The sequence below is a fragment of the Athene cunicularia genome, assembly GCF_003259725.1.
Source record: "Athene cunicularia isolate RWA chromosome 10 unlocalized genomic scaffold, athCun1 chr10_part1, whole genome shotgun sequence".
Classification (NCBI taxonomy): Eukaryota; Metazoa; Chordata; class Aves; order Strigiformes; family Strigidae; genus Athene; species Athene cunicularia.
In genome coordinates this window covers 726446-735492 of record NW_020799112.1, presented here as the reverse complement: position 1 = coordinate 735492, position 9047 = coordinate 726446, and the positions used below count along the sequence as shown (strand labels likewise).

The 9047-nt window shown below is 52.2% G+C and overlaps 2 protein-coding genes across 2 annotated transcripts in view; one reads left to right on the top strand and one right to left on the bottom strand.

Annotated features, from left to right (window-relative positions):
- Positions 1-4238: 4238 nt before the first annotated feature.
- B2M (beta-2-microglobulin) lies at positions 4239-6900 on the bottom strand. Its single transcript, XM_026855613.1, has 4 exons — positions 6790-6900; positions 6214-6501; positions 5617-5651; positions 4239-4512 (listed from the first exon to the last, which is right to left on the bottom strand). Exons 1-3 carry the CDS (start codon positions 6854-6856, stop codon positions 5638-5640), a joined length of 369 nt encoding a protein of 122 aa, XP_026711414.1. The 5' UTR covers positions 6857-6900; the 3' UTR covers positions 4239-4512; positions 5617-5637.
- Positions 6901-8161: 1261 nt separating this feature from the next.
- The window catches only part of PATL2 (PAT1 homolog 2), a 7506-nt gene continuing 6620 nt past the window's right edge, over positions 8162-9047 (top strand). Inside the window, exon 1 of the mRNA XM_026855608.1 lies at positions 8162-8207. The gene's annotated coding sequence lies outside the window, so the exon portion shown is untranslated. The remainder of the gene's footprint in view (positions 8208-9047) is intronic.

Genomic DNA, 9047 nt, shown 5'->3' with positions numbered 1-9047 from the left:
CGGCGGGAAGATCCTGAGCGGGCGGCGGGAAGATCCTGCGGGCGCTGAGCCCCGAGGGGCGGCGGCCGTCTCCAGGTCTGGCTGCCAACCGCCTCCCCCCCGCCCCGAGTGGTCCAGGCGGCGGCAGGCGAAGCCGCGCAGGTTTCAGACCGCCCGCCAGGAGGGCTCCCGGCCCCGCCCGTGCCTGCCTGCGCTCGGCTGAGCACCCCAAAACATCTGCAGGGGACCTGCACCCACACGGCTGGGCCAGGCTGCCCTGCGGTTTCAGTGCTGGTGTCTGGGGCACGTTGATGCTCAACCTCCTCTGGAAACCCTCCACAGCTCCGACCAACTTGAGTCACTCCTGGAAAGGCAAGCTGAGGGCATGGAGGGGACAGCGTCAGTGGCTGCCTTGCCCAGGAGAAGGCAGTGGCAGATCCGAGCAGTGTCCGACAGCCTCGGTCCTCTCCACTCCTGCTGTCACCCTGGGCCATCTGAATCTCTTCCAGCTGCTGCAGTAACGTGAGGCAAAAGCCTTCACACTGTGGCCTCCTTCACTGTCCAGTCCGGACTCCTCCCCTCTGTATCATGGGGGGAGTGAGCTTCCCTGGAGATGCTCTGTATTCATTTCTCTGTAGGTGGTGGCAAAAGAGAAGGTAGTGAGAAGAAGACGGCATCTCCTTGCCTGGATTTCGTGTCCTCACATGCTGTCTGCTGCATCAGAGCCTGGAGCTGCCTGCCAGACCCTGCCCCATTCAGATAGTGCTTCATACTGCGAGGAAACAAACACCCTGCCAGGTAGAGTGTGACCACCAAACTCAGTGAATATGGGGCAAGTCCAGCTCAGCAGGACACACGACTGAGACACAGCTGTGTGAGGGCTCAATTTGGTCTCCTCCACACTCAGATTATCTGCACATCCCAAGAAAAAGATTTACTAGTGCATATACCTAAGAGAAGCTGAACATGCCCAAAAAGTCAAGATTCTGGCTTGCCTCAGCAATAGCGTGGCTAGCAGGGACAGGGAAGGGACCTTACCCCTGTACTCACCACTGATGAGGCTGCACCTTGATGACTGGGTTCGGTTTTGGGCCCTTCACCCCAAAAGGGCCATTGAATGACTCGAGCGTGGCCAGAGAAGGGCAACGGAGCTGGGGCAGGGTCTGGAGCACAGGTCTGCTGGGGAGCGGCTGAGGGAACTGGGGGGGTTCAGTCTGGAGAAGAGGAGGCTGAGGAGAGACCTCCTGGCCCTCGGCAACTCCCTGACAGGAGGGTGCAGAGAGGGGGGATGAGTCTCTGGAGCCAAGGACCCAGCGCCAGGCCCAGAGGGAATGGCCTCAAGCTGCCCAGGGTAGGGTCAGGCTGGCTCTGAGGAAGGATTTCTTTGCAGAAGGGGCTGTTGGGCGTTGGGATGGGCTGCCCAGGGCAGGGGGGGAGTCCCCATCCCTGGAGGGGTTGAAGAGTCGGGCTGACCCAGCGCTGAGGGGTCTGGTGGAGCTGGGAATGGTCAATGTTAGGTTAACGGTTGGACTAGGTGATATTCAAGGTCCTTTCCAACCTAGGTGATTCTGTGGTAAGTGTCAGCAGTACTGAAAAGTGATATGAAAAGCCCTGGTCTTTGATTCTTATACATTTCTAATCAAGTTTTTACACAAGCTCAAGAATTATTTCTGCTTGCACTCTTCTTCCCACAAAGGACTTGGTATTTTATCAAATTAAAGGCGAAAAAGATTAAGGAGAGGTGTTAGGCCGCATTTAATTGCTGTGTGGTTCAGGTAGGCCTGGCTTAGTTGAGCTGAAATGGGCCAGCCTGTGTCAACTAGCCAGGACTGGCTTGGGGCTGTGCAGCCTTCCTCTTCCAGACACTGCATGAACATTTCAGCAAAACCACACTGTGGATATTTGCCTTTACCCACCTCGCTGTGGTTTGCTTGCTGAAGAGGGAGCAAATGGCAAATGCATCCCCACAGAGCTGGAGCTGTGGAAGCAGAGATGGGACCCTTTTTGTTTTATTTCACTTTCTGGGAGGACATCTGTATTCAGCTGTCTGTCTTGAATGATTTTTCCCCTTCTCTTGCACCCATTCCTTCAGCTTTTCTCCCTACCATACAGGAACTGGTGAAACTTTAAAAAAATCCGAAGAGGTGTGACATTGAAGAAATTGGTCTTCAAAAAAGTTCTTCTAAGTTATTCTCCTAAAGAGTCACTCTCCTAAAATTACCCTCATTTGGCTGACTCGTGAAATAGTTTACTTGCAGCAAAATTGCTTGTATTTCATAAAGCACAAACAAGGCCTGTTTCATGCTTCAAACTTGCCAAGATATCCCTCAACAACCCCAACTCCTGAGAACTTCTGCTGAAAAGCCAGCAGCAGCAGTGCAGCTGCACCCTGGGTACCTTTGGACCCCCCAAGCTGGACCCCCAGGATGCCTGATAAAATGGAGGTTTATCTAGATACACCCCTGAAATCCAGATGTTAATCAATATTAGCCAGCCTCTAGGACTGGCATGCATTGTTGTCCCCAGAGGGGGGGATTTTTGAGTAAACTGTCAAAATATTTCCTAAGTAAAACCACAAAAATCCCACAGATGCAATCAGGGCAAAGACTTCCCCAGTGGGGGAACACGATACGTTTCCTTTGGAGACGTGGTCACCCCACGTTGCCTGTGCCACAGCACCTTCAGCTGCTGCAGTCAGCTCCATTTGTGTCCTAATGAGGATGAAGTTTTCCTGTTGCTGTGACGCACCCAGCCATTACTTTCCAATGCTCCTGAGGATAGTAAAAGTGAAGCCGACGTGATGGTAGGCAGTTTGGTGGTTCCGTGTGATTCACAAGAGGTAGCCAGGATGCGGTCCATGGCTCAAGCCCCCTTGGGCTCTCAGAGCAGGCTGAGCCACGCAGCGGCTGGGTGAGCCCTGCTGTCCCCCGCCCAGTGATGGGTGCTCTGCATCACCCCCCACCCACAGCATCCCCACCTCTCCCACTTCGAATGTTCCTCTGATGAGCACAAAGGGACCCACATAACTAGTCCGTTCGCCCCAGCAACCTCCAACCCAGGTTTTGGAACTGCGAGTTTTGATTTTCCTAATGCTTAACAGATAATGTGGTTATAATAGAAAAAGCGATGAAACAAGCTGAGATACCCCAAAATCTCAAGTGTACTGTCACACCAGTCACAGCAAATCTGAACATACCCAAGAGGAGATGGGCAATATCACACCCACTGGGTTGCCAGGAATCCTTGTTCACATACACAAGATCCACACTGATTAGATCCTCCTTGATCCAACACTGATTTCTTCATCAAATAAAAGCAGGCTGATGGATCTACCAAGCAGGACCATTTTTGGGCAGTCTCACCAAACCCCCAAGGTACAGCAGAAGACCAGCCCCCAAGAGGGCTTCTCTGTGGGGTCAGCTGCTTATGGAAGAGAAAACCAGAAGTGAAAGTCACTGACACGTCTGCTTCCCCTCGGCCCAGCTTCACACCACACACCCCCAAGGAAGCATCTGCTGGAGTTCTCCCCCTTGGAGTGGGCACCACATCCTGCCCACTGCCCCTTTTCCTCTCAGCCAGCTTCAAGATAAGACCCAGTGTCCCCAGGGTTACTTCATCCCTTTGTTTAACCTTGTGCCTTTCCTTCAGAGCCTGGGGCCAGGCAGATCCCGCATAAACCTGATAAACCTTTTTTTTTAATGGAAAAGTGTTCCTGCACTTTCTCAGTGGGATAAAAAAAACCCCACAGCTGAGCAGTGCCATGTGGGGACGAATTCCCATGCAGGCCACCCGAAACAAGACCACAGACAATCAATATGACTTGAAGTCAAACCCAAACTTTATTAGCAAGCAAGTCCTGTGCATTCTAAAAATAGCAGCAAGCCCTTATATACTTGTTGCTACCTTGTGTTACTCCTGCACATGCTTATTTCAAAAAAATAGCTCCCCTCAGTACTTCCCACAAACACTGCTACCCGCACACAGCCAGTAGGTAAGTTCCTGCTTTTTTAATTCTCAAGAGTCCCTTCTTTATCAGTTTCTTCCTTAACAGGCACATTCTTTTCTTCTGGCCTTCTTGATTTTAGATATCATTAATCTTCTGACCCAAATGCTGGTTGTACTTTTGCATTGTCAGTGTGTGTGGAAAGTTCAGCAACCTGGCATACACACCCACAGTGCCACCATGCTCCAGATCCACTCACAACCCAACAGCCATCGGAGCCCACAAAATCAGCTCAAGTTGCCATATGACTCCAAAGAAACTTTTTAAGGACCCCACTAAGGTTCTCCAATTTTATTAAAGACAAAAATCTCATACAATTCAGAGCACTGAAGAGCTACAATTTTTTTTAATCAGTAATGTGGATATTTATAAATACGTGCTCGTGTGCCACTTTAGATAAATGATGTATTGACAAGCTTCACTGCAGAATTCCTTGTTAATACACAAGTGCTATTCTTCATATCCAGAAGCAAGATGTAAAGGAGAGAAGCTCAAGAAGATTTTGACTTGCAAAGCAGAATTTTTCAAACCTGCATGGGGGAGAGGAGATTGACATCAGTCACTGCTCACACCTTCAACTGTAATTATTTTAGGAAAAAAGGTGTTTTCCACAAGGGAACTCCAACTGCAGAGTCCCAGCTGCAGGCTGACAGACCACCTTTCAATTATATTTAGATAAAAATCCTGCAGGAACTGCTTGGCAGGGGTTTAGAGTTCCACAAGCAATCCTCTGCCAAGATAATCCTTGGTCCCCACTCCAAGCACCAGCTGCACAGATATTCCCCCTTTATCCTGCTCTCAACTCCTCCGCCCCAGCTCAGCAAATCCTTGTGCCCAGAGTCTCACCTCCAACCAAGCCTGGTACCCCTTGCCACCAGTGACCCTCACACCAACATCCCACCACATAAGGGGCATTTCAAGCAAGATCTTGCAAAGGCTTGTCTGCGCACAGTTAATAATTATCCAGCCTCTACCTGGGCACATAACGAAAGCATTTCAACCAGCATTGAAGATATGTGACCTAGCTGACATAGTTGCAGTTTTCTTTTCCCTATCAAGTATTTACCCAGTTTCTAAATCCAGATCAGTTATGCCCATATAATGTGAAGAACCTGAGCACTCAGACTGTGAGACACCAGTGAACAAAACAAAGACTGCTTCTGCTTTGGCAGCAAGGCACTGATTTACACCTCAAATCCCCCATTACCAAACCTGACATGCTGCCTGCTGCACGGTTAACCAATCTGCCTCCCCCCACGGGGGATTTCCAGGTACAGCAACTTCCTTCTCACTAGGCAGACGACAGCACCCAGCACCTCGTGGTCTGAAGAAGCACTAGAGGGCACTGACAACTCTGAACCATACCCGGCAGAGTTCCAAAGACAGGCCAGGAAGTTTTGCTCCAAGGAACTCATTTCTTTCGAGCAAAGGAGACTCCTGTAGGCAAGGTATGCCTAAGAACTGACCAAAACAGTGGGTAGAAAGAGTGTGGGAACAGCCTCACTCCCAATCTGCATCAACACTTTTTTTTTTTTGGTGGTTGCTTTTGTTACTCAGCTCTGCAAGCTACACACTTCCTGCCTACAGAAAGTGGTCCACGTTACCCTTAACACAGAGCATCAGTGTTAACTCACCATGATTATCTCAGACACCGCTTACATGTCTGCATCTGCAAGAAAGAAGAGCAGAGCGTTAGGCTTCAGGGCAAACAGAACGCACCCTCTCCCATCACCATGAACCCACCCCCACTAAAAACAGCAGAGAAACTGCGGTAACCAGAGAGCTGCCCCTGCTTTGCTGTGTGCTTGCTCTAGCAGGCTGGGTCACCGTGATCAGTCCCCACTGCTAGCTACATCCTTATTTATAGCCACCAAATATAAAGCCAAAAGTCACGGCATGACCCATCTCTTTCTAGGCAAGTTCACTTAGAAAGAGATCAGAGTGCTCCCCTAGGAATTGTTAGGCACTAACAGCCACATACCGACAGATAATACCAACACGAGTCTTCTCTGCGTGCTACTAACAAACTTTTTCACAGGCACACACAGTCTTCTCTGCAGCCCAGTTGAAACCAAGTTAATTTTCCATGTATTGCACAAGACCTTCAAAATCTACCGCATTACAGCACCCCCCTTTCCTAAGAGGAACAGAGATGCTGTGGATATAAATTAACGAGCTCTGGCTTTGGCACATCAACAGTGGCAAAGCTTGAAGAGGAAGGCAAACAATACCCCAACGGAAAGACTGTGGCTCTTTGAAGGCAGAATGGTCCACCCTGCAAACGTAGACGTCGTCCTTCCTGGGGGTGAACGGTGCGTACACCAGGCGCTGGAAAAGCCACTTGTCGTTGAAGGACATGTCCGCGTACTGCACACCGGTCATGGGCTCCCCGTTCTTGAGGAGGGTGATATTAATCTTCGGAGGGTGGAAGCCACTCACGAAGCAGTTAAGGACGTTTTCCTCTCCGCTTGAGGCATGTTTGCGGGAGTACACCTCCACCTTCGGAGGGGAGTTTGTCTCTGGAGGAGTGTAAGGGGCAGTGAGGAGCAGCTACTCCGGGCACCGCCTCGGAGTAGCCAGCTTCCACCCCGCCGGGCACAGCAACAGACACCGGGCCCGGCTCCCACGGGTAAGAGCCCTCACCGCCCCCTCCCCGGTACCGGGCCCCTCCCAGCCCCTCCGGTAACCGGTACCGGGCCCCTCCCGCGTCCTCCCCCGCCGGCAACTGGCGCCGGACCCCGCCGCCCCAACCCGTACCAGCCTCTCCCAGCCCCAGCGGGGCCCTTCACGCCGCCTCCAGTACTCACCCTTCGCCGTCCCCAGGCCGAGCAGGGCGATGAGCAGCAGGACGCCCGCCTTCAGCACCGGCCCCATGGCTGCCACCCGCTCGCTCCCCTCGCAGACTACCCCTCCCCGCCCGCCCCTCGCTTTTATAGCCTCTGCCGCGCGCGGCCAATCGCGATGCGGAGCTGCCGACGCGTCATCAGTCTCCATGGCGGGAGGAAGCTGAGAGGTTATCCGAGCCCGCCCGGCGCCGGCCGCTTCGCTTTCGCTTTCGCTTTCCCTTTGCTCAGCGCCACAACAGCCGGAACCTCGTCCGCGGGAGGGGCGCCCCGCAGCAGCAGCCCTGTCCCGGGGCCTTTCCGGCCCTTGGCCTGCACCTCAGGGGTGGAGGTGTCAAAGGCATGAGGTGGTACCGGTGCTTACTAGGCTCCTGTTCCTCACTAAAAGGAAGGTAAAAACCACCTCTCGTGAAGGATTTTGCAGCCAGGGCTGGTATTACACCATCCGCCAACACCGGTGTAGCCTGGCTGCCTTCCTTCCTGAACCTTGGCTTGCTTTCTGTCAAAGCCTAGGCATGAGTGTCTCTGGTGCCTTGGGGATGGACTGACTGCCATCCGAGTGCAGCACAGACTCCGTGATGTCAAACACAAGAACCCAAAGGTCAAAGAAACAGGTTTTCTGGTGCCTCCTCTAAAAACAACTGAGGACTGTAGCCCAGCTAGGCTGGCTACATTTCCAAATGGCCCTGTAACACTGCTTGGGGGAGAGATGTACAACAGCTTTGAAGAGCAGCACTAAGAAAACCAAGGTTTAAAAAGGGAAAGGAACCATTGTTGAAGAGCAGGCAGATATTTCATGCACCTAGGAGCTTGTCTGCTTGTAATCCTATAGATCATGTACTGCTTCAGTCACTGTTTCAGACTGCAAAGCAGATACACATATACTGTCTTCCATCCAGCTGTGTAAATATTAAAAAGTTAAAAAACAGAAAAGAAAGTCACTACTAGTGGAGAGAAAATAGCAGTATCACAGAGCTCCTCTAACTGGGTCTCTTTAAGACTTGCCTTCTTAATACATCCCATTTAAAGACCTAACTTAAATCAGTAAAACATGTACAGAGAACATCCCCCACCCAAAGGCAGAAAGTAAATCAGTAGACACTAAGCAAAATAAAAAAACTGCAAATACTCATTATCAGTCCCCACCAGACCAGCTTTGAGATGAGCTGGTGCTCCCTTTGCTGGCGGCCTGGTGAGCAGCACTGGTGGCCGTGCAGCTGCTGTTGAGTGTTTTCACTGTGAGATAAGGGGACGCAGCTGCTGCCAGAGCCTTATCAGGGATCTCAGGACTCTCACAGAAATAAGCCCTGACTGCTGCGTCAGTGGCTGAGCTGGCATCTGGGGTTGCTACCCAACCCTCAGGCTAGTCTGGCTCCACTCAGGTGAGCGATCCGCTTGGCTTGAGGAGGGTTGATTACACAAACAGCTGATTGCAGGACATGGATCCTTTCTCTGTGCTGACATCCCAGTTCTGCCCTTTGGGACAGGAAAACCTGGAAATGACTCTGCTATAACCAGAATACTTGGCAGACTTTCCCTATAAAGAGAAGCTGGACCACGAGTTTCTTCCATGTGATGTTTATAAAATGCTGTACTGATTCACTCAGAGCAGCCAAATCCTCCTCTTTTAGGGCATTTCTGTTTTTACCAGCAGAGGGAAATATTTAAGGAGTGGGTGAGGCCTGACATGACAGAGGGGCTCCCAGCACATGGGGGATGAGGGCAGCTTGCTGCGCTTTGTGAGATGCGGAGATTTACAGTGTCTTCACCCTAGTTTTGTCTCCCTGCGCTTTCAAACCTACTGCTGTAAACCTCTGAGGCATGCTCCCAGCTGGATCCACCACATCCCACTGGCTTTCCAGGACTGCTCAGAGAGGTACCAGTTCAGAAACACCATCGCTGGCAGGGAGTGATGCAAGCACTGGAAAAAGCCGGGCTGGGGTTTTCTATGCCCCGAAAGACGCAGGTGTTGGCGTTTTTACACCCCTTTCGCGGGTGGGGTCACGATCCTCAAACCCATCCCTGCCCCGCCTACCGCCGGAGGGCGGGTCCGGGTGGGCGTGGCCTGGCGTAGGGGGCGGGGAGAAGAAATTGCGCAGGCGCGGAACGCAGCTGGGCGCCGCCATGCTGTACGGCAGGCGCATGCGCAGCGGCGCGGTGCCGCCGGAGCGGCGGTGGCGGTCCGTAAAAGGCGGCGGCGGGGGCAGCGCGGCCCCGTAGAG

What these genes read in the sequence shown, in the direction of transcription:
- B2M (XM_026855613.1), bottom strand. Translation starts at nt 6,856, where the DNA reads ATGGGGCCGGTGCTGAAGGCGGGCGTCCTGCTGCTCATCGCCCTGCTC. An exon ending in CGGCCTGGGGACGGCGAAGG is followed by an intron (nt 6,502 to 6,789) that starts GTGAGTACTGGA and finishes ACACTCCTCCAG; the next exon opens with AGACAAACTCCCCTCCGAAG.